The sequence below is a fragment of the Psammomys obesus genome, unplaced genomic scaffold (assembly GCF_907164565.1).
Source record: "Psammomys obesus unplaced genomic scaffold, mPsaObe1.curated_primary_1811, whole genome shotgun sequence".
Classification (NCBI taxonomy): Eukaryota; Metazoa; Chordata; class Mammalia; order Rodentia; family Muridae; genus Psammomys; species Psammomys obesus.
The window spans coordinates 3773405-3797620 of NW_026585626.1; the positions used below are offsets into that span (position 1 = coordinate 3773405).

General features: G+C 44.7%; 1 protein-coding gene across 4 annotated transcripts in view; it reads right to left on the reverse strand.

Moving 5' to 3' along the window:
* The window catches only part of Runx2 (RUNX family transcription factor 2), a 127361-nt gene that overhangs the window by 2193 nt on the left and 100952 nt on the right, over window positions 1-24216 (reverse strand). For 2 of the 4 annotated variants that reach the window (XM_055612426.1, XM_055612408.1), the window contains one exon: window positions 787-852. The exons of the other annotated variants lie outside the window; for them this stretch is intronic. In XM_055612426.1, the coding sequence (XP_055468401.1) occupies window positions 787-852 (66 nt within the window). The remainder of the gene's footprint in view (window positions 1-786; window positions 853-24216) is intronic. 4 annotated transcript variants of the gene reach the window in all.

The window sequence follows — 24216 nt, forward strand, 5'->3', positions numbered from 1 at the left end:
CACAGCTGCTTCTGTAAGGCCCGGGATAGATTGAACTGAGAGCTGCCTAATACCTGTCCCCTGTCTTCAAAACTTAGGGGCAGAGATGGCTTCCCTCCAGAACTTTCTCCTCTGAACCTAGCAATGTGTCTCCGTGGCAGACACCTCTACTTTCTAACTCCTGAAAGTATGGCTAAAGACTTGGCACGTGGAAACTACTTTTCTGGAATGGATAAAACTCATAGCTGTGATCTTGGGGCTCCTTACAGTTTTCTAGACCTGAGGGACTTACGGCAAGGCCTTTTGTAACATTAGTGTTTCTAAGTTTGTGATGTCTTCTAAAGCCCCCTTACCACACCTAGATTTCCTCTACCTGCCTTTGCTAGGTGTTAGCTGTCAGGGAAAGTGCTGAGCAACTCTTGAAGATCTTAATTGTCCCTCAGCCCAATTTGTAATCAGCCTTTCTTCTCAGATAGTCTGGTGTTTACTGGAGGGAGAATTCAAACTTGTGTCATGAAAGGGCCTGTCAGAGGGTGGATACATGTGTGACAATGCACTTCACCATACACTGGGATTCATGGTGTGAAATGCATCTCTGTCATACAAAGTGGCTGCTTGAAAGCAACATAAAAGTTAACAAAATCCTTTTTCTCACAAACCAGAAGACAGTAGCCATCAGACAGCCCAGGCTAGCCCAGGCTAGCCCAGCCCAGCCCAGCCCCACCCAGCCCCGCCCAGCCCTGCCCAGCCCTACCCCGCCCAGCCCAGCCCTGCCCAGCCCAGCCCAGCAATTGTGAAAAGTCTCACCTGCCTGGCTCTTCTTACTGAGAGAGGAAGGCCAGAGGCAGAAGTCAGAGGTGGCAGTGTCATCATCTGGAAAATGAGGGGACGAGCTCTAAGTTCCCTTCCAGCTGTAGGTTTGACATTTCGTCTATGACATCAGTTCCAAGGCAGGAGGGGAAACAAGGGCCTTGGAGCATGGGGGGTCCCATCCCTCCTCCCTTCCCTGGGACCCACTGGCCCAGCTGCCTCCACTTCCAGAAGCAAACACTTTCAAGATGACAGGCTAGAACACATGCAGCGGGTACTTTGTGGTCTGCATCTGATAAACCCTTCCTCCCTGGACTGGCCTCCCCCTCTGCCTAAACGAAATCCTGACAGGCTCAAGTTTTAGAAGGTGGAAATGGTGAGGGTCAGAGAACCAGCACTGGGAGCAGAGGGGAGCAGATGCCTCCCTAGCCTGTGTTACAGGCGGCCTCAAACAATACAGACCCCCAAAGCAGAGGCCACAGGTGGTCCTCGGTGGGCTTCTCACCCCCCACAGCATCTAGGTGAAGTCTAATAGATGTAGGCAGGCCGCTTCCGTGAATACCCAGAGCACAAGAGAGAAGCCAGAATAAGCCAAGTAATTTAAAACGGAAAGAAGTCACACTTAAAAAACATCAACATTTACCCCTGAAGGAAGCACAGACTTCGCACACAGATAGGCATGTTAACTTTTTTTTTTTTTAAGGCTTCTAACGTGTATTTATTTTGCCTTAAAACTATGTTTTAGGAATAATTAAAATTCCATATGGTTTCGCTTATTTTGATGCAGAAATCTCATTAAAACCCTTTATGAGGGACCCTGCTAGTAAACCCTGATATGCGTCGTATTTGTTCCTACCACACACACCTCTCTTTTAGCCGCTATACTCTGCTGATGTTTTTATTACTCGGCAGCAGATGCCAAGATCGTTGGAGCTTTGGGGTTTGGAAACGTTAACTAACACAAAGTGACAGTCATCTTTTAATGAGTGAGTGCTGGTTGGGGTTCCATTTCTCTTCACGGAAAACAGGACAAGTGTCTGCTGGGGTTAAAGTGCTCAAGCCAGTGAGTTTTCGTCATTTGGCGCTGTGAAGTCTTGAGGATCAACTCCTTCTGGAATGAGTGAGCTAAAGTAGACTTGAGAGGGTTTAGAAGACACTCTTGGTACAATAGTCTTCTGGAATCGGCCCAGTCATTTTGTGTCAGCAAGCCTTATTTCTGTAGCAGGCTAATGGTAGGAGTGTGAAGAACTAAGAACTTTTCACGTATGGTGGGCAGGAGGGAGGGATCCTAGTAGGAACCTGTTTACTTGTAAGTGATGTTTCAGAAGGACGAAAGGCAGCTACATTTTTCCCCCCAAATGAGTCTTCATCTGAATCTGCAACCTGTCTTGTACAAGTGCTGTGGTTTCCTTTCTGGCTGATTTTGACAGTGACACTGCTCCTTTGTGTTACAGCCACAAACATTAAAACAAAAACAACAACAAAAGTTAAAAACAGACACTGAATCGACTATGAGAAATGTCAATGTGACTTGTTAAAAAAAAAAAAAAAAGCCTGGGGCATTCTAAAAGTACTTATACCTCCATCTAATTCTGTATATGCAAATACACTCTCCCTTCAATGACAGGCCTGTAGCCTCAGGACAACCCAAAGCCATCTTAAAGCTCCCAGCTAGTCTACTGAATAAATAAAGCTAAGGTTATCCTTTCAGCTATCGCCCGTGGATAACCTGGTCCACGTACAAGGTGCATTAAACTGTGCTGAAAAATTGAAACTGCCAGGAAACTGTGGGCTCTACCATCCACATGAGATCTTCTGGTCCTAATCGTTTCAAAATTAACCTGCTATGGGGGTCAGCTTAAGCCAGTAGTCCTAGGACTAAAGAGGCGAAGGGTAGGACCAAGGCATCTTTGAGGCCAACCTGAGGTACTTGGTGAGTTTCAGGATAGCTTGGACTACAGGGCTGGAATCCCTATCTCAAAACAAAATCAACATTTCAAAACGGGACTTCAGGGTGCCTGGTGGCCGCCAGGAGCTAGCCAGACTCCAGGATGAGGCATTTTCCTGACAGGCTAGTTTGACTCAGAGTGGGGATGCAGTGCACTGTACAGTAAGCCTGAAAGCTGTGATAGGGAGGCGACTGCAACACTTTGGTGAGCGCTCGGATAAATAAAATTGACTTCCACAAAGTTTGTGCCTGTGACGCTCTCTGCTACGTCCCCCCATCTCCCAAGTTAGCCATGGAGCAACTTCTGCTGGTCAGAGGACCCTGCTGGGGAAGTCTAAACTTCTAGTGGACTGTCATCTAGTCTACATCTGACAACTAGGGAGGCTGATGACCATAGAAGACCCTTTCACTCAGTGGGCATCCCCACACAGTGAAGGAGACAGAGCCGGGGGACAGAAGAGAGGACAAGCAGACTGCATTTCCCTCAAGGAACCTGGTTGGAGCCGATCCCACCCCCTTCCTCATTTCTCTCACTGTTTTTTGTTTTTGTTTCTTCTTTTTTTTTTTTTTAAATGGAAACTACTTAAGTAGTTTGGTATCTCAGTGTCACCCCAGTGATAATTACTATTTTGGGGGACCCCCTTAATGTCCTGCTTTGGCTACATTGTTGCTCTAATCTGATAACCAGCAACCAGTTTCAGTTGCTCAAGGTACAAGAAGGATGGGGTCAAGGTCAAGGGCCCCGTCCCTCTGGATCATCTGGCTTCCTACAGATGTGCTTCCTTCCAAAGCTGCAGTCTCCACAACCAGCTTGCAAACAAACGCAGCTGCCATAAGGAAGAGTTGAAAGAGTCTGCCCTGTGAAAGCAGCAGCAGCAGCAGCAGCCGCCACCGCCCTTCACAGGCTGATACATACTGGGAAGAACACAATGTGCATGAGCCCCAAATACAACCAAAACCAATGTTAAAAGTAAAAATGCCCTGCCTCTACCTGCAAGCTCTGTTAAGAGGAGAGATGCCAGGATTTCTTTACCTAGTCAGGTTTCTGGGAGTCTTCCGAGAAGGGAAAAGGGTGTGAGCCCAGACAAGAATACAAGAGAACTTTGGAACTCTTACCTGTGCCTACTGACAGGAATACTCTGTCTTTCTTTCTTTCTTTTTTTTTTTTTTTTTTTACTTATTTACTCCTTATTGTGTGTGCCTGTGTGTCTATGTGTGTGATTGTGTGAGCTACACATGTGTGGGTACCCATAATGCCTGAAAGAGGCCTTTGGCACTGGACCACCTTGCTGGTGCTCCTTTCCCTTTTTTGAAATACAGGGGATCAAACCAACAGGCACACTAGACAAACACTCCACCACAGAGCTACAGCCCAATAGTTACTACTCTCCATTTCTAAGCCCTATCTTTAAGGGCTTTAAGATACAGTTATCACTATGATACCTTCACTAAACAGCTGCTGGTTGAAAACAGGCAAGGAGGTCTTTATAATAAGGGAAACTGGAGTTTGAGGATAATGCAGGAAGTACTCATCACTAAGGGGCGTCAGCTGGGAAACTGGGCGCTTTAAGTTCCCCACAGTGTATTAAGTAGAAGCCACACGACCCAGCTGAAGAAAGAAACAGGGGTGGAAGAAATACAAAGAGCCTTGAACCTAACTGACTGGCACATTCAGCGCCCACTGTTGCCTGTGAGGACATCAGTGTAACGGCACGAAAAGCCAACAGGCCTGGCAGCTAGGTGTCAGCTTCAGAAATGCACTTGGACCAGCTACACAGCAGGAGCTGCTGCTTCCACAGACCTCAGATAACGCTCATGACCTTTTATTAACGTGAGACATCCTTCCTGAGGACACAGACCACACAAGGCCGAGCCACGGCTGCTGTCTTCTGGTCCTGCACTGGCTTCTTCCGCTTCAACCCTTTGGCTGCCTCATCCCAACTGCCTGCTTACATAACAACTTCCTATTTCGCTTCTCTTCCAACAGCATTCATTTTCTACACCACTCTCCTGAGCCCTTAATTGAGGCTCCAATGACTTATTTAGCTGATTCTTAATCTGTTCTCTCCAACTAGGGTCAGCTTTGGATGGCAGATTTCTTTTCCTCTCACACCCCTTCCAGAACCTAGGACACTGTAAGAGCTTCAAATGAAAAAAAAAAAAAAATGTGAGTGCTTAGATGGAAAAACAAGTAAGCAAATGGACCTAAGTATCAGCATCCCTGAGACGCAGCCAGCACAGTCACGACATAGTAAAAATCAGGCATCAGAAGCACTAGGGAGGGCTCGGGAGATGGCTCAGGGGCCCTGACCTCAAGGGCACCTGCACACACAGACTCATGTAGCCATACAATATACACACAAATTAAAGCAACAAAGAAATCTCTCTGTAACAAGCTTTGGGTAGCTCCTGTCTGTAATCTCAGGGAGGCTGAGACATACAGAAGATCATCCTGAGATTGAGTCCAGAATAGACAACATGGTGAGTTTGAGGTCAGCATAGGCTGGCTACATAGGGAGATGCTGTCTGAACAAAATATAATATTTTTTTTTAAAGAAGCATTAAGCAATGTTGACATTAAACCTCAAATGTAATTTAAGTACATTTCATGCCTAAAACCTTGTTAAATGCTCTTTTAAGTGGACAAAGATATTCTCAGCCTTCATCACATCTCTTGTCCTCATACTTCAGACAGAGGACCAGCCCAGCAATCTGCCACTAAGAAACAGATGTCTCTGTCTTACTAACATTCTGTTCCTTCCTGACACCCGCTGTACCTCAGAGTCAGTATGTTTGCAGCTCCCTACTGGGAAGACCCCAGGGGAAGAGATGGATCAGGGAAATGGGGGCTGGGGGGAGAATCAGATCATAAATGCATGCCTTTCCAGTTAGCACGCTTGCTGCAGCCCAGCAGCTTGGCTCCATCACTTGGGTCCATAAATACCATTAAAGTCATGGTATTTATCTGGAGTCAGTAAGGTAATGGGGGTAAAACTTGCATCTTTCTGGATGTTTGCACTTGTGTAAACAGCCCGCATTTCAGAGTCACTAATCATCACTGATGGGCTTGAGGTGTAGTAGTTCAATGGTACCAGCACTTGCCTAGCTTGCAAAGACCCTAGGTTCCATAACTAGAATTGGAGGGCAAAGGAAAGAAAAAAAATAAGAGAGAATGAAGCATAGGTGATTCTGACAGATAAGACATGAGAGTCTGTAAGTCCGTGAGGGTCAGGGACAACTCAGACTCCAAATCATCCTCCTGTCCCAGGCCCAACATTCTCCCTCTCCTCTGCTGCCTGGTAAGACAGAAAGTGACTTGGGAAAAGGCACAGGATCTTCCTTGGGCTTCCTCAGATCTGCAGTGGAAAGGGGAACTATTTCACTTCCATCTCCCTTTGCAAGCCAAGGTAGCGAGCATTATTAAAGCAGAGGTGAGCATCCCTTAGCCAGGTACAGCCAGGCTCACCTCCTCTAATGAGGCATGGCCGAGTTACCAGGCAAAGAACAGGTGAAAATGGGGAGCTTTTATGTGCATGCAAGTTACTTTTCCCACATCTGGTCCTTCTGTTTCCTGGGATGCTGAGGTGCAGGTGATGAGAAGGAGTTATGAAAGAGCTTATGAAGCTAACTGTTTTCCTAGATCTGATTCTAACAGGATTTTTTGTTGTTGTTTTTGACAGTGGATAAGTGCATAAAATATATTAAATACTAAAAGTATAAAATTTAATGTAACAGATTTTATTCTGAATGCTAATTCTAACCATATAAAGGCTCATTAAGCTGTATAGATCTGGGGTCTGGGTTAATTTTGGTGTGTGATGGGTTTACTTGTTTGCAAAGTTTTTTTTTAATAATGTTTATTTTTAAAAGTAATCTTGTTAACTTGGAAAAATAAAGCATGTTAAGGAAATGAACTCTGTGTGTGTGTGTGTCTGTGTCCATGTGTGTGTGCAGGTGAATATGTGGGTTTGCAAGTGGAGGCCAAAGATTGACTTTGAGTATCTCCATCAATCACTGTCCACTTTATATTTTTGAGCTCTAAATGTGAAGCTCATCAAGCTTGAGGGACCCACCTGTTTTTACCCTCCCTTCCCCCCCCCCAGCTGACTTTTACATAGGTGCACAGGATCTGAACCCACATCCTCATGCTCCAAAGGCAGGATTTCACCAAATCAACCTCTCTATCCCCTCTTTCCTTTAGACCCTCTGTAATACATAATGAAAAGGCAAATGCTTCAAAAAAAAATACCGCTGAACAACTGAATATTAATTTGGCCTTCAGAAGACATGACCCAAGAGTCAAATTTAGATTATACATAAAATATTACTCTGCATGTTCACACTGAGCTTTTAACACGATTTTGCATCACTTGTCCCTAAACTGATCCCTCCATACCAAACATGACTAAAGTGGCACAACCCTCGACTGAAGTTCACCACCTAACAATTAGGAAAGCACACCTTCTGGGGAAACGCAAAGGACCAAGCTGAAGAAAACAGCACAAGGAGAAATGGAACCAATCTTTAAGACAATAAAATGACTAGGAAGCTCCATAGTTTCACACACACACACACACACACACACACACACACACACACACACACACGCCTAAAGACTCCAGTATAAATATTTGTTTTCAGTGTTGAAATAAAGTGTGCTTTCCACAGCAGACTCACAAATTCAGACAACCCAGCTGATCCTAAGGCTAAGAAAGTCTGTTATGCTGGCAAGAGCTGGGACCCTGGCAATCTCGAGAAACAGCAACTATTCCTTAAACCCACCCCAGTATTAAGGATATTGCTGGAATAATATACTTCCGCTCTGTGAAAGGGAAAGGGGCAGACGGTATAAAAGATGTGTGAGCTTGTGTGTATGTATCCAGGGACCCGGGGCAAAGGAGAAGGAAGGAGCCAAAGGCTGTGAGCATGGAAGAGCGGGAAGGGGAGGAGGGGGAAAGATCTTGCTAGGCCTTGATTAGGAACATTTTAGAGGAAGGGTGGATAGTCTTTGAAACCAGATCCACTGCAGGAAGGAGGCCAGCACCCAGGACACCCTGTCTCTCAGAAGGGGCCACCCACGGTGCCGCGAGTCATATGACTGCTCTGTCACATCCTGAAGCCATTTCCAGCCCATGCGCACGTCTGTGCTCCCATTTAGAGAGGATGGGGATATATTGGGAACACACATATGGAAACACTTTCAGAGAATCAGTTTCCATGAAATTCATAATGAGCCAAGTGGCTTCAGATGTGGCTGCGTTCCTCCGATTAGCAAGGAGAGGGAGAGAGAGAGAGAGAGAGAGAGAGAGAGAGAGAGGAGGGAGAAAAAGGAGGAAAAGGGGGGCAAATCCACCATTTCAGACCTTATTTCAGTTTCACAAAAAGTTTAAAACCACTAATGAGTTATGGCTACGAAAACATGGAGACAGGATTAAGGCGAGAGGGACTAGGAAAACGCGGAAAAGAGACTGGAAAGCAATAGTCTTTCCCCCCCTAAAAAAAATAACAGCTTCTATATCAGTAATCTTATCTTGAATCTGGGGCGGCTTTCCTGTGATGGTATCTACCCGGAGCAGAGTAATTAATTCTCTGACATCCTGGCAGAAAGCAGGGCAGTGCGCATGCCCACATGAGGGAGAGCCAGGAGGAGGGGAGAAGGGACAGGAGGCAGAAACTACAAGACCAACCCTTACTTGACAGCATATGTGGTCAATTAAAATTATTTTTTAAATTGCAAATAAATGATAAATTGTTTGTAAGAAAATTTCTTTCTTCTTTCTTTTTCCTTCTTCTTTCTTTCTTCCTTTCTTTTTCTTTCTTTCCTTTTTTTTTTTGCTAGAATTTAGCGAGGGCAGCCTGGTACTTTCCCCATGGCTTGAGCTAGTAGTAACTTGAACTATATTAAAAGTAGAAATTTATGAACTGGTTGGCATTTTGCATATTAGACACCAAAGCTTAGCTGATAGGAAGGCATGGAACGGAAGAAGTAATCAAGTGGGGAAGGCTTCTTACAGGAGAGCTAAGTGATATTAGTAAGTTAAAATATCTTATATTAAAACAAAGACTTCACATGAGTTTTTAGATAAAATGTGAGATTTGAAAATCCTCTCCTTGGGTCTGTGGGAAGCATGGGGAAAGATTCCTGCATTTTCATTTGCCCTTTGGGGCACTGCAGTGGAAAACTCTGAGCAGCATTTCTCTCAAGCCTGGTGGCAAGACTGAACCATGGGGTAGGAATGCTCTGACCTGTCCTTGCGTGGCAATGGGCGGGAAACCAGATCTGGTGATTGCTTTACCAACCAGGCTCTGCTTTTCCCCAGCCATACAAACCGAGATTGGCTTAAAGAAAAGAGCAGCCAGCCCAGCAGCTGAGATACCGCTGCCACAGCTCTGTTCTGGTTGGCAGGTAGGAAGACTTCCATGTCACCTTTACCACCTGCATTACGCCATTAAACCTCCCACGAAGGAGACAGTGTCGCCAACCCCATTTTCTGAATGACAAACCTAAGCTCAAGGAAGTGATTTCCTTAAGGTTACAAAGGAGTACACAGTGGCCCAGGACCTCACCCCAGAACTGTGCGGCCCTAACTGACACGGCCTTTGCCATGCACGATGCAGGGATTCAGAAACACTCAAGTCATCTCTGACAGACTGGCTATGGCTGATGATAAAGGAGGCCCTCAGCAACTTTCAGGGGCAACTGTGGGGATAGAGCTGGGATGTGGCGTGGGGAGCTGATGTCTGCCACCCCTTGCCATCCTTCACCCTGATCTTGAACTTGAATATTGTCAGCATCACTTACGTCCTGTGTGAGCTGAACTCAGACATGTTTTATATTCCCTACGCTCCCTGGCTCTTGCCATTGGAAAACAGTGAAAGCACATGGCCAACAGCAAGCTTCTCTCCTTCTTATCTTCTACCTGTTACCAATTATCAGATGCAAGCTAGAAAAACCCATGAACTAAGACTGAATACTGAAGTTCCTGCCTGATAGCGCATACTCAGCCCAAGGATCCAACCAAATCTTCTATGAAGAGTCTGCCTGGGAAGAGGGATGTTGGCCCCTAATGCCCAGGCTGTATTTTTTGGATAGAGTTTGACATCTTTGTCTTATAAAGTGGCCCATGTACATCAAAGCCTGACCCAGACTCAAACTTGCCCTCTGGGTTGGTTTAAATGAGATGTTCCCCCATAATACTCATGCATTTGAATGCTTGATCCCCAGTTGCTGGTGTTGTTTGGGGAGGCTTACGAGGTGTGGCCTTGTGGGAGTTAAGTGTGTCACTGGGGACAGACTTTGAGGTTTCAAAAGTCACATGCCATTCCCAGTTAGCTCTGTTTCCTGTTTGTGGTTTGAGATGTGAGCTCTCAGCTTCCAACTCTAGCTGCCATGTCTGCGGCCTGCTGTCCCCACCAGTATGGACCATCACCCTCGGGAACCATGAGCCCCAAAGAAACCCTTTCTTCTATAAGTTGTCTTGGTCATGGTGTTTTACCACAGCAATAGAAAAGTAACTGAGACACTTCTGAACCAGTCTCACACTGATCCACAACACGAGCCAGGGGAAGGAGGAGTTGGTTCCAGATGGCAGGCAACTCCAAGGCAGAATCACGCAAAACCTAGCATATAGTTCTCCAAGATAGATGAAGAGGGCCTAAGACAGTGACGGGCCAAGCTAGACCATGCTGTATAGCCCAAATTGCCCAAAGCCTCAAACCCAAATCCAGAACCAGATGACCACCTGGCTGTCTTGCTCATTCTCCTTATTTGTGGATTGGATGTCCCAGGGCATATAGTCAAACTTGACCCCTTTTCACTTTCTCTAGTACCTACCAATAAACCTTCTGAAATGAGCTAATGCGAGACAAGTTAAGGTATATAAATGCAGGTTTATTGGAAGCAGGTCTAGGCCACCATGCAGGGGGGAGAGGGAAAAAGCAGGCACAGATAGAGAAGAGAGAGAAAGCAGAAGAGAGAGGAGAACAAGAGAGAGAGAAGAGAGAGGGAGGAACCAAAATGTCTGGATTATACAGTGAAGGGGAAGGAAAAACCCTGCCCCTGGGCTGGAAAGTTGAGGGTAGAGGGCAGGGCATGCTAGCCATGCCCTACAATCAGGCAGGCACCAAGGGAAAGATGCTGCGAGAAGCTGGGAGGCCAGGTCCACTTTGGTATGGTCTGAAACCCAGCACCCACGCTTTCCCAGCTCCTTTGCCTTGATCTCCCTCCTGCCCCCATCCCTCCCTTCCTAGGTACTAAGGATGGAACCTGGAGCCATCTACATGCTAGGTAAGGACTCTACCTCTGTGCTGTCTCTAGCCCTCTATTATTCTATATTTTGAAAAAGGATCGCTGTCATTCACCCTGCAACTCACTCTGAAGCCTCCTGGGAGAACTGAACTTCATTCTCCCAAAGGGCCCCTCGGAGCCTCCACCTGCCGGGTAGTTAGGATTACAGGCCTGCTCCAACTGGCCTGGATTTTCATTTTCACTTCTGCCCTTGAGCCCTCCTGTCCTCTTGAAATTGCAAACAGCCTTTAAAACCTGCCTCATCTGCCTCACAGTCCCTTCCTACTGGGAGTTCCCTCCTACATACACTTCATGGGCCCCAGAAACCTCACCTCCCTCCATGCTTCCTGGAGTCTCCTCTTATACTCTGCACACGCATGTGGAGGGACAAAAACCACCTGGCCGCCTCTGCAGGCCTAAGTTGTTTTGGAATCGGAATGCTGTCCCACCTTCTTTGAACACCTCGAAGCCCTTCTGGGAGACAGAGATGAAAGATACCACATACAGGGTAAAAGAGCATGGCTTTATAAATCCTTGTCCTTGAGGTAATATGTGAGCGCCTTCAGACTTCTTCCTCTATAACCAGCTGCCATCCCTATGACCCTCTAGCTATATGGACATGAAGCCCACGGAACTCACTTGAGTTACCCCCATACCCACAGATCTCCTGCACCCTGAGTTCCAAGGTGCATCTCTTGCTATAACTCCTGCCCTGCCTTGCTCCCTTAACCTATGGATAACAGGTTCTTTGATTTCAGCCCCAGGAAACAATCAGGTCTCACACTGGTACTGGCTCTCAAAAGTTATCGTTAAATTTAAATATGGACTCTCACATTCACCCATTTTAAAAACTTTCCCTGTTTTTACGTCTATCTGACTTAATCTTCACAAAATGTCTGTGACGTAGGTGTGGCAGACCTTGTCCAGAGAGGAAGCTTCCTCCTCCCCTTCCATGACCCAGCTAGTTACTGGGTGGTGCAACAGTGAATTGTGTCCCCTTTCCAGTGCAGACTTGCCTTATTGCCACTTAACTACTCCAGTGCAAGTGGAACTCCTGAAAGGACACCACTCAGAATTCCTTTCAAAAACAAGTGTCCCCATTTGCTTTCTATTGCTATGGTAGAACACCATGACCAAAAGCCACTTGGAGAGGAAATGGTGTATTTCACCTTACAGGTTACACTCCATCATCAGGGGAATGCAAAGCAAAAACCTGGAAGCAGGAACTGAAGCAGAGGCCAATGGAGGAATCTTGCTTGCTCTCCTTAGCTTGGTAGCCTGCTTTCTTACACAGTTCAGAACCACCTGCTCCGGGATGGCACCACCCACAGCAAGCTGGGACCCTCAAAATATTCCCACAGACTTGCCTTACAGGCCTATCTGATGGCGGCATATTCTCAAACTGAGATTTCCTTTCCCAGATGAGTCTAGCTTGTATCAAATGGAGGAGAAACTCCCCAGGACAACAGGGACCCATTTGACTAGGCGTGGTAGCAAATGCCTGTAGCCCTAGCACTCAGGCAGCTGAGACAGTAGGACAGCAAACTGGAGGACAACAGCCTGGGCTAGATGACTCCGCCCTCTCTCAAACAATGAAACAAAACAAAATCCAGTTAATTTTTTCCCCCCAGGAGAGCTGGCATGCCTTCTCAGGTGGCTATTTGGACCCAGTGACATCAGAAACCAAAGTCTCGCCTTCTATTTAGCTGAAACTTGGACCGAGTCTGAAATGATTCTTTCCTCTTTGTCACTGAGATTTAGCTTAAAACCAGAGACAAGAGGCTCCGGACTACTGCAAGACAAAGCTCCTTATGTAAGTTCGGAAGCTAAGCATGGCATTCCTGCAACTCCTCCGACGGTCTCAAAGTTTTTCCACTCAAGCCCTGCACACAGAATTAACTCAAAACTTCTGCAAGAGAAACGTCCCTTTTAGAGTTTGATTTGGCATCCATTTCAAAGAACTGTTTGTATATTTTAGAATATGGAGACTTTTCCTTTGATTGAAACCTCTCTTTTAACAATGGACAAGAGAAGATTTCCCTCTCTGAATGACTTAAACAAAAACAAACACATCTTAGCTACATAGACCCTTGTTCTCAGAGTGGTATTTTTTTTTTTTTTAATGAGAAACCAAGTCCTTCAGATTGTTACACATTTGGCAAAATGCTTCAAACAGCAGAAGTCAAATAGTGAAATTCTCCTTTTTGTAGGAGATAAATAAATACTAGCCCAAAATGGGGCTCCTTTCACTTTCACCTTACTTGATAATATTCCCAGCCAGCAAGTGCGCGTATACACACACACACACACACACGCACACACACACACACACACACCCCTCCAGAGGGCTTCATTCAGTGTTTATTCATGGTGCTACGGCAATAAACTCACCACCAATGGACCGTTTTCAACATCTGTTTGTGGCTGTTCCTGACTCCTTGCATGTCTTTGAGACATGAAGCTCTCTGTCTCCCAAGGATAAACAGACACACCTAACTGTGTATTAAGGTGCTACATGTTTCAATGAGGGGGAAAGGAGGGCCTTGCTGTATTCCTGTGGGATTTCAGGACAAGAGACAAGTGCAGAGCAGTCTAGTGTGGCTCTTCAAATAGTGAGCAATCTCTGTCTGCTAAGATCAAAAGCTGGGTTTTATTTCTCTAAGAGTCATTCTAATAGCCACTGAGCCCACACTAGAGATGGCCCCAGATGGCTCCAGAGAAGGGGTGCTGCCAAGCCACAGGGGAAAAAAAATCTTCCTGGTTCCTGGGACCAGCAAGACGGTTCAGTGGTAAGAGCACTTGCTTCATATGTGTGAGGAGCTGAGTTCAGCTCCAGAACTTATGTAAATGCACAGCTATGGCCATGAACATGCCTATAAGTCCAGTGTGGTGGGGCCGAGATGAGAGCATTCCTGATGTTTGCTGGCTGCCAGCCACCTTAGTTCCCATTTCAGTGATAGATTCTGTCTCAGAGGTGTAAGGCAGAAAGAGAGAGAGAGAGAGAGAGAGAGAGAGAGAGAGAGAGAGCAGGATGCCCAATGTTCTCTTTTGGCCTCTGCAAGTGCACAGATTCACGTGTGTGTGTGTGTGTGTGTGTGTGTGTGTGTGTGTGTGTGTGTGTGTGTGTGTAGACTACATGCACATCTCACATCTTCACAAACCTTCACATCGGGTTGAAAAGGGCACAGAGCCTCAAGAAGGATGAGAAAATACCATGGCTGTGTTGAGCGATGGAAAGAATGCCCACAGCCTGTGAGGAGAACCCAGGACAGGATGTGGGTCCTGGTCCTAGCCCTGCCTAAGTAATGGATGAGAATGAATAAGTCATTGACCCTGAGGGCTGCAGAGACTCCTCAGAAGAAAAAAATGGGAAGTCCACTATGCTACACATTAGACAACCGTGAGACTCTCCAATGGACCATTAACAATTCTACCAGACACACTATGCTTGTCAAAAGCGGTCCTCATTTGCTAAAAATCAATATTACCATTTCAGATGAGGTAATCAATTAACAACAGATTTGCTGTGCAAAAATACGCCCAGGTTTTCTTGTTACAACCTATAACCATCTAATTATTAGCTGAGTGTGTAACAGAGGCCAAAAGAAAATGGAAACGGGTTGTCAAGATGGTTCTGTGGGTAGAGGTGATTGCCTCCAACAAGCCTAATGACCTGAGTTCCATCCCTGGGCCCCACATGGTGGGAAGAGAGAACACACTCCCAGAAGTTGTCCAACCCACCATTCCTTTTCTAAGAAAACCCTTCACTGTTAAATATAGCATGGAGACCAAGTTCTACAGGCACAATGGTATAAGCCATTCCTTCTCATTGTCCTCTGTTCTTAAGCAAACCCTTTTGATTAGAACGCTTTCAAACCAAACAATTTATGTCAATGGTTTCTACTCTTACAGCTATATGCATATATACATATGCATACTTGAAACAGCTTTAAGTCTCTAGATCCCACACATGAAAACACAGACTTTACAGTTTCAGATTTCATTCTTATGTATACTTTAAATCTTTGCAACCAAATTTCATGTTTGCAAAACTGAAAGGTAGCTTATTTCCAACACAGTTTCTGGTTAAAGACTGAGTGGGTTTGTCCTGTTTAGGGGTCCTTGAACGGATTTCTGGCGGGACCACAGCTACTTTCCAAGCACTGCTGTTAGGACCCTGATGCAGCCTGGAAAGAAGAGTGGGGTGCAAAGGCCTCCTACAATGATGCCTACAGAACTTCAGTCCACAGTGTGGCTCTGTGGCCAGGAGAGGTCTCTCCTGGAAGCTCCCACTTGAAGCTCTCACCTCACAAGCACAAGGACCTGAGTGGAAGCACAAGGGCATGATTTTGAGCACCGTGTAAAACCCAAGTGCAATGGCACGTGCTTGTAACCCTAGCAATGGCAAGATGGTAGGTGGAAGCCTGAGGGTCCTGGAAGCTCACTGGCCAACTGTCACAGAGCTTGCACGGTAAAGTTCCAAGCCAATGAGAGACCCTATGTCAACCCAAAAGGTAGTAGGGGACACCTAAGGAATGACACTTGAGCATGCATGTACATGTAATACCACACAACACATACACACACACACACACACACACACACACACACACACATTTAGGTCTGAAATGGAAATTCATATAAAAAAAAAAGGTTAGTAGGGAAAACTAAGACTGGTTACACCTTTATTCTTCTCTGTCATGGTGTGGCCCTAGTTAAAGTCTCTTGAGGTCTCTGAGTCCCAATTCCCTAGTAGCATAACACAGACTATAAGAATAGCAATACCCCAGGGAACAGCTATGCTGATTAAATAGAGCCACGTCTACAGAAGTGTTCTCTACATATCTGGGGCACCACATACACAGAAGCACATCTGATCCTTTCCACCCATAGGTCTGCATCCATGTAATAAAAAAAAAATGCTATTTTCATATCTGACTTTTATTTAGTTGTGTGTGTGCCTGCTCTCATCAGAATGTACACCGTGTGTGTGTGTGTGTGTGTGTGTGTGTGTGTGTGTGTGTGCTTTAAGAGGTTATAATAAGACATTAGATCCCTCTTGGAGCTGAAGTTACAGGTGTATGTGAGCTGCCTGATGTGGATACTAGGAAGCAAACCAAGGTTCTTGCAAGAGCAGCAAATACTCAACTCCTGAGCCATCTGCCTGGCCTCGCAGTTTTTACACTGTGTACTCAGACTTTTTTTTTTCTTGCCACCATTTTCTCTAAACATAGCAAAACAATCATTTGCATAGCATTTACATTGTACAACATAGTACTAGCTATCTGGAAGTTGCTTGCACAGGAACATGTGAACAGGTCACATGCAAACAGCATGCCACTTTACATAAAGGAAGAAGCAGCTGTGGTCTTCACAGAAGGTTCTAGAACAAATTTCTCATGGTTACTAGGGATCAAACATGCTAAGTTTTTCTATGTGCTGTGTGTTATTTTACTTAATTGCTATGATGCTTCTTCCTAATTTTAATTCCTACATTTAATTTGTCTTGGATGCTGTTGTGTTTATCTCTAAGGTTGACATGTCTAGAAAAACCATCATTTATGACAGTCTGAGTGTCTTGGGTCTTTTGCATTTTCTAACTCTATAGAGTTCCTGAATCATATCAGAAAACACCTCCTCCTTCCTGGCAGAATCCTCAGGTTTTTGTTTTCAGATTCTGTTGGAGCTGCCCCCTTGTTTTTCCTAACTGGACCAGCCATGGGGAGCATCCTCAGAAGACAGCATCTTGAAAGGCTGCTAGAAAGTGATCGCCAGTGAACTCTAAGGGTCTTTGGCCTTTTCAAGAGCAGGGTGATGGAAAAAGTACAACCATCCGAACATACAAGTAGGATCTGTACCATCAATATCTCCATCCTTACCCTGTTTTCCTCAATGCTAATCTGAGTATGTGTTGTGTTTATTAGAGCCTACTACATTTGCCTGCCTCACTTTTAGGTGACTGTTCTCAATACGAATGGCTCCATATTGGGTTCTCAGGGTACAGTTTTATCTGACTTGTTATAAATCCTTTAGGAAGATGTTTTCCTTAAAGCTTAGCTCTAAGTTCTGTACCTTGCAGTTTGAACTTTAACCTTGTGAAAATGTTAGTAGGAAGACTTTTAGGCTGGGTTCACTTTGAAGAATCCAAGATGGAGCAAAGAGGAGCAGAAAGATACAATGGATCCTCTTGGGGACAGGCAGACTACACACAATACTCTGCCTGTGGTTAGTCCTAGCTTCGCAAGCCCAAAGCCTACATTTCAAACAGCAGCTTGTAGATATACAAAGGGCTTCGGAGATGGCTCACCAGTAAAGGGCCTGCCACACAAAGATCTGAGTTTGGGTCCCTGGAACCCACGCGCAAAGCCAGGTGGTATGCCTGTAGCCACAGTGCTAAAGACAGGAGGAGGAAGAGATAAGATCTCTGACGCTCAGTGGGCAACCAGCCCAGGCAAACCTAACAGCGATCCCATCACAAAAAATAAAGGTGTGGGGGGGGGGCAGGCATTGAGAGTGGAAGGGTGAAAATGGGTAAAGTTTATTATATTAATATATAAAATACAAGCAATAAAAAACTAAATAAAAGTAAAGGTGAAGAGTGATTGTAAAGACACCTGATGGCCTCCACGCACACCCCGATGCACAAAAGGTACACATTCACACTAATGTCTATACACCACAAACACGCATACACCTTAAAAGACAAGCATAAAATAATAAAGTCTACAAAGAGCGAAACATAAAGCCGTCTCCAGTTTTCTACCTTGAGGGTCCTTAGATCTGTTCTTTACTTATTCCTTCTGCAGTGACGGAATGAGGAGAGGTCAGTACCACAGCCTGATGGTCAGGAGGGGCTGAATAGGCAAGTTCTCCATGTAGGAGGAGGGGAGTTAGTATTCATATTTGTACTCACAGCATTTATACATCTTGGCTCATGGGGGAGAAAATACTTTTGTTTCTCATAGATCACCCAGGCTTTGCATTTTGCTCAGTTTTCTTTGGGCAACTCTATCTGCTATTTGTCATTCTGGTTTTGCCTTTTGCTTTCATTGATTTTTTTTTTTAACTGATGCGCTCTGTCACCGTCTTGGATGACTAGCTCTAACTGTCAACTTGACAGGCTCTGTAGTCACTGAAGTACAAACTTGTGGGCACATTTGTGAGAGAGTTTCTGGGTTGGGTTGACATGAGACCTGCTCTGAGTTCAAGGCCTTCCTACTGAGGATATGCCCCCATTTGTATGGTGGTGCTGACCCCACTGTGACTTTCCCAAATGGAGGACACCAGCTTATGAGCCTGAAGTCACTAGTAGGTGCTCTCCCAGGGTTCTTTTCACTTAATGGGCACTGCCGTACACTCCCAGCATGGCTGTCTAGTGGGCATTTGCAGAGCCAACAGTCAGAGGAACCTGTATGTGAATCTATGAAAGATCTGAAAACAGTTGACCTGCATTTTAATAGGAAGAGAAAATACATTTCAGTCCCAGAATGCACCTTTTCTATTATCTTTCATTGCACTGAAATCTGGTTTTGCCTCTGCTCTGGCCTAAAAGAACTAAGTGTCTTCATTAGCTATGGAATCCAGACTTTTCCCGGAGGTCTTGCTCCCAGGACTGAGTGTTTAGTCTCTATGCCATCTGGCAATACAAAAGCTCCCTGAGTTTTTCTAACTTGCTCATCAGTCTCCCTCCTATGAGTAGAATAGGTTAGTAACTTAAGTGAAGAAACATTTTTATAGGACTGGAAAGTTGACTCAGCAGTCAACTAAGAGAGCACGCTGCTCTTCCAGAGCACCCAAGTTCCACTCCCAATTATAGCTACAGAAAGATCCAGAGTCTCTGGTCTCTGTGTGCACCTGCACACTCACACACATACACACACACACACAAAAAAGTTTTCAAAGAACTACTTTACCATAGAACTCTAAGATGCTGCCACAGCAATGGCTCAGCAAGAGGAGCCCTGCTAGGATTCAAATCACATTTTCTTTAACTATATCTAATCTATTCAACATAAGCTTATCCTCTGGTCCCATTTACTCTTTGTAAGAGGAATTTGCTCTTCCTTTCGTTTGTCTTCTTGTTGTTATTATTATCATTTTTGAGATCAGGGTGTTCGTTACGCAAGCTGGCCTCATGTTTGTGGACTCAAATGATCCTCCTGCCTCACTCCAGGGCAGCTGGGGTGATAGAGAGGTGCTGCTGTTGATGGAGAATTAGCTGTTTGTGCATTTGGGAGAATGGGACATGGGTCAACTACATAAAGTCATGCCAAACAACAATAAAGTTAAATCCCTTAATTAAAACAGTGGTTCAGCTGGGATCAGTACACAGGGTCTGAATGCTCAACAGTTTCGGTATTAATTAACCATCATAATCAATTGATGCACCGAAACAACCACAGCTTTCTTTGACATCTATTGGAACTTGTTAATGTTAATTGAGTTTTAGATGAACTATGTTCTGGATCCACCTACCCCTCACCTTCATAGTGATTATTGACAGTGTATTTGGTTTGCTGGTGTGAGGATCACTACATCTTTCCTATATGAAAACCTATCCGTTCAGGCTTTAATTTATACTCAACAATACCCAAGGCTCTACGATCTACCCAGAACATACCCAGCCCCTAAAATTTTGCTTATGCATGAGAAAAACTAAGACCCATAGAAATTCAGCAATCATCTCAAGAACCCAAAGGTACATCCAAACAAAGGTTTTCAAATCCCAGCCGAGCCCCTGTTCAGAACACTCTCAATGATGCTAAGGTTGGTTGGTACCTGTGTCTTGTGTCTGGGCCATGGAAGAAATGCTTTCCTGATAAACCAAATTAACATTATTTGATTGAGCAACAGGTAGTTACTCAGTGCTTGGTCCAACGCGCCTTTGAGAGACATTGCCCTATTTAAAGGCTTCAGAATACTTGTTTGAAAGAAGCCATGGGAAGTCTTATTAACCCTTCAACGGATTTTTTGACACCTGCCAATTTTTAGAGTCAAGGAACTTTAACTTTCTCTGTTTAATTTCCTAGAGGACCAAGCTCTTTCATTTTCATAATCACATAGTCAGTTCTCCATATGCCTGCAAACCATGATGATTAGATAGTGTTTTCCTAAAGTACAGATTTGGGGCTTACAGGTTGATTTCTTAAATGATATGCTATTATTAATTTTTTCTTAAGTATGTTTTTATTTCCTCCCTGTTATTTATTTCAAACGAGTTCTTCTTAATTATGCACGGGTTCACTGTAGCCCCATCAACGTGTTGATTGCTCACTTATCAGATTCCATGCTCTCCTTGGCACAGGGTAGGGTGTGTTTATCATCATCATTTTAGTTGTCATTATTCCATTAGCTACAGCATTGTTACTAATGACACGGACAGCAGGAACCATGACCATTTTGTCTAGAGAAAGCACTGAAGTAATGTAGGTCAACCTACCTCTACCAGCAGTGAGCAACCATTGTCTCCTCAGAAATCAATGCTCGTGAATCGGCAAGTAACACCAAGATCAAGTGATTTCAATGTCTCTGCTCTTCCTAGAATGCATGACCCTGATTTATATTTACTAACATGATAAACGATAGCCTCCTGTTCTAGGTAACTCTTGTCAATGGACCATAAGCTAGAATCAGCTGGGGACGAGGATCTTTAATTGAGGGACCGCCTCCATCAGACTGCCCCATGTGAAAGTCTGTGCATCGTTGTCTTGATGAATGATTGATGTGGGAGGACCAGCCCACTGGGGGCGGTATCACCCTTGGGCTGATGCTCCTGAGATGTATAAGAAAGCAGGCTGAGCAAGTCATGAGAAGCAAGCCAGTCAGCAGCCTTCTTCCATGGCTTTTGCTTCAGCCCATGCCATGGTTTCCCTCAGTGATAAACTGTAAGCTGGAAGTGTAAGATGAAATAAACCTTTTCCTCACCAAGTTGTTTTTGGTCATGGTGCTTACCACAGCAACAGAAAGCAAACTCAGACACATGTCGTGAATATTCATTTGCATGTCTGTCTAATCTAACTGCAGTGAGTTACAGATGTATGGGCTCAAGCAGGGCATGATATAGCATAGTGCGAACCAAGTTGTTTCACTTTATCAAAGACAGCAGCTGATTCTGCTCTGTATCTCATACTGGACATATATGCACTTACAGAACATGAAATTCAGGTAAATGGCAACAGTTGTTCAACTCCCACCAAAGCCCCAGCTTTTGGAGGCATTAGCTAGACTCCAATAACCCTCAGCATATTGAGCCCCTAGGCTTCCAGCACTGGCTATTCGTTAGACTTCCCTGCTGAAGGCCAGGGCTTCCCATGGGCAGAGGCAAGCTCAGCCTGGAAGCAGGAAATACAGAGAGATAGAAAAGGATTAGAGAGACAGGCTTGAGGCCTAGGGGAGCTTTCAATCTAGCTGGAGTTACAAAGAGATGGCAAAGAATTAGATGCCTAGACCCTGGGCCTACAAGAGCTTTCAGTCTAGCTAAGGAAAAACAGTATCTTGTACATTCCTGTTTGATATTTTTAAAAATCATTATAAAAAATTATTATGAAGCTAAATGTAATATAGGCAATTTTTAAAGTTGAAAAACATAGTCATTGAAGCAATTCAGAATAAAAGAATAATCTTTTTTTTAATCTAATTTTTTAAAAAAAACTCTAAAGGTATTAACTTTAAGTTGGCTACAAGTATAAGTTAGTAGAGAAGAAGAGATCTCTGCTCACTAATAAGTCCTGCATCTGTGGCTTATGCTGGCCTCACCTGGGCTGCATCACAACATGACTGTGATGTATCTCCTAGCTGTTAGCTGGTGATGTCACATCTCCAGATGTTGGACCTCTCCAACATAGAGACTCTGCTTTTCTGCTTTCAATGTCTGATATGCCTAACCTGCACATGTCAAGTACATGAGAACCGCTTTTTTTTTTTTTTGAAGTTTACATTGGTGTTCTGCCTCCATGTATGTCTGTGTGAGGGTGTCAGGTCCCCTGGAACTGGAGTTACAGACACTTGTGAGCTGGGGAGCTGGGATTTGAACCTGGAACCTTTGGAAAAGAGCAGCCAGAGCTCTTAACCACTGAGCCATCTCTCCAGCCATGAGAACCACTTGCTGAGTTGACTTGAGGTAACTGAAGGAAGACGTGTCTTACGGGAAGAAATGTAAAAGGCCAACAACACACAAGGTGTCAATTTAAATTTTAGGCATTCTTAGCAAGCAGAAACCACCTGAATTAAACCGATGGCCATTGCAGCCTGCAAGCCCAGAGGCTGAGAATAAAGATGGAGTTTGAACCCTGAGCACCAGGCACAAAGAAGGACAACTGTAGTACACCCAGGGGTCACTAACCGGGACAAAAGGGTGACATGAAACCTTATCACACAGGAAAGGGTAACAAGCCAAGGAGACATATCAGGAAAACTCAGCACCAGGAGGAGTGAGGTTTCCTGAGAAAGGACAGTTGTCAAGAATAGATCATTTGCTCTGTTCTGGAAGAACAGCTTCTCGTTCCATTTTCAACCAAGCTCATGTTAACTCCCATCGTTCTCTCAGAAAAGCTTCTGACACTTTACTGCCTGATGGCTATAATTAATGTCAGACCCAAAATTAGAAATCAAAAATTCTATTTGATCCTTCAGTTTCAAGTTGGACCTAGAGTATGTTTTGGCATGATTACTAACTGTTAGCAGAAAGTTCTGGAAACAGATGTAGTCTTGATATGTGCTCTAAATATGAAACACATTGCAGAAAGAGTTGGAGATAAAAATATATACTGCTTATGCACACTCTGGTCGTGTCATTTCCTGTCCTTATCAAGAATAAAAGTCTCTGAGTTTTGCCCTTCTTTTGTTGTTCCAGGTGAGCACTTTTTTCTTTTTTCCTTTTTAAAAAAATAAGTACATTAATTTACTTGTGTGTGTGTGTGTGTGTGTTTGTCTGTCCGTCTGTCTGAATGAGTCCCTCCACCCCCATGCGTGCACGCACGCACACACGCCCCCCCACCACGATAGCACAACTGTGGAAGCCAAAGGTTAACTTTCAGGAATCAGTTCTCCAGTTCCATCATATAAGTTCTGAGGGTTGTTAGGTTTGGTGCCAAGCGCCTTTACCCTCTGAGCTCTCACACTAGTCCTGCTTTCCCATCTTTATAACTATCTTGTTTGTTTCTTCTGTCTTCTTTTCCCCCAGTAGCTGTTTCCTTTTACTATAATAAGCACTAACTACATGCCAAAGATTGTGGTAGGCTACAACAACGATCCAGAATATGTAAGACACGGCCACTGTCCTTGAGAAGCTTCCCTTTGAGTGAACACAAAACTATATGTAATGGAAGCCCAGAGGGGACTGGAATCAACCATGCAGCCTCCCTGTTATCTTTCTAGAACCTCAATGATGGACCACTGTTTCCTCAGAAGCTGGAAGGCATGCGGTATACATCTTCTCGGAAATATATGGGCACTGGAGAGGTTTGGGCAGAGTACGAAGATGGTACGAGGTGCAGTGCAGATAAGATAATAGTTTGCTAAGAAGGAAATGCTGGGTGGAGCTACGATGCCTGAGAGGCGGCCACTGGGTCCTGCATAGCAGCTCTGAGAGCCCTGGCTTAGAGGGGGAAGCAGCACTGGGGTTCTTCAGGAGTGCCAGGTGCCTGAGAGAAAATGGGAACACCTTTATCTAGGAACAGCAAATACAGCCAAGAAAGCACATGAATGAATTGCGATTTTTATCCAAGTCTGGTCTGTATTTGCATCCATATGAACGATCACCTAAAGGAGGTTGCCGTGGACCAAACTAAGAAAAAGGCCTGTAGGGTGTGTGTGTGTGTGTGTGTGTGTGTGTGTCAACTGCAGGTGTCACTGTTCCTGAGCCATCCGCTTGTTTTTGAGACAGGCTCTCCTTTCCAGCCTAGAACGTGCCCATGAGCCTAGGCTGGCAGGCCAGAGAGCTCCAGGAATCCACTCACTGCCTCCCCACTGGTGTGACTGTAGGCACACATCATAATGCCCGGATTTTACGTGAGTTCTGGGGATCAAACTCAGGTCCCCCATTCTTGCAAGCAGACGCTTACCAACTAAGCTATCTCCCCAACCCTAGAAAAAGAAATTAAGACTTATTTATAGTTTAAAATATATGCATATGAATGTTTTTGCCTTCAAGAATTAATGTACATAGTGTGCATGCAGAAACTCACAGAAATCA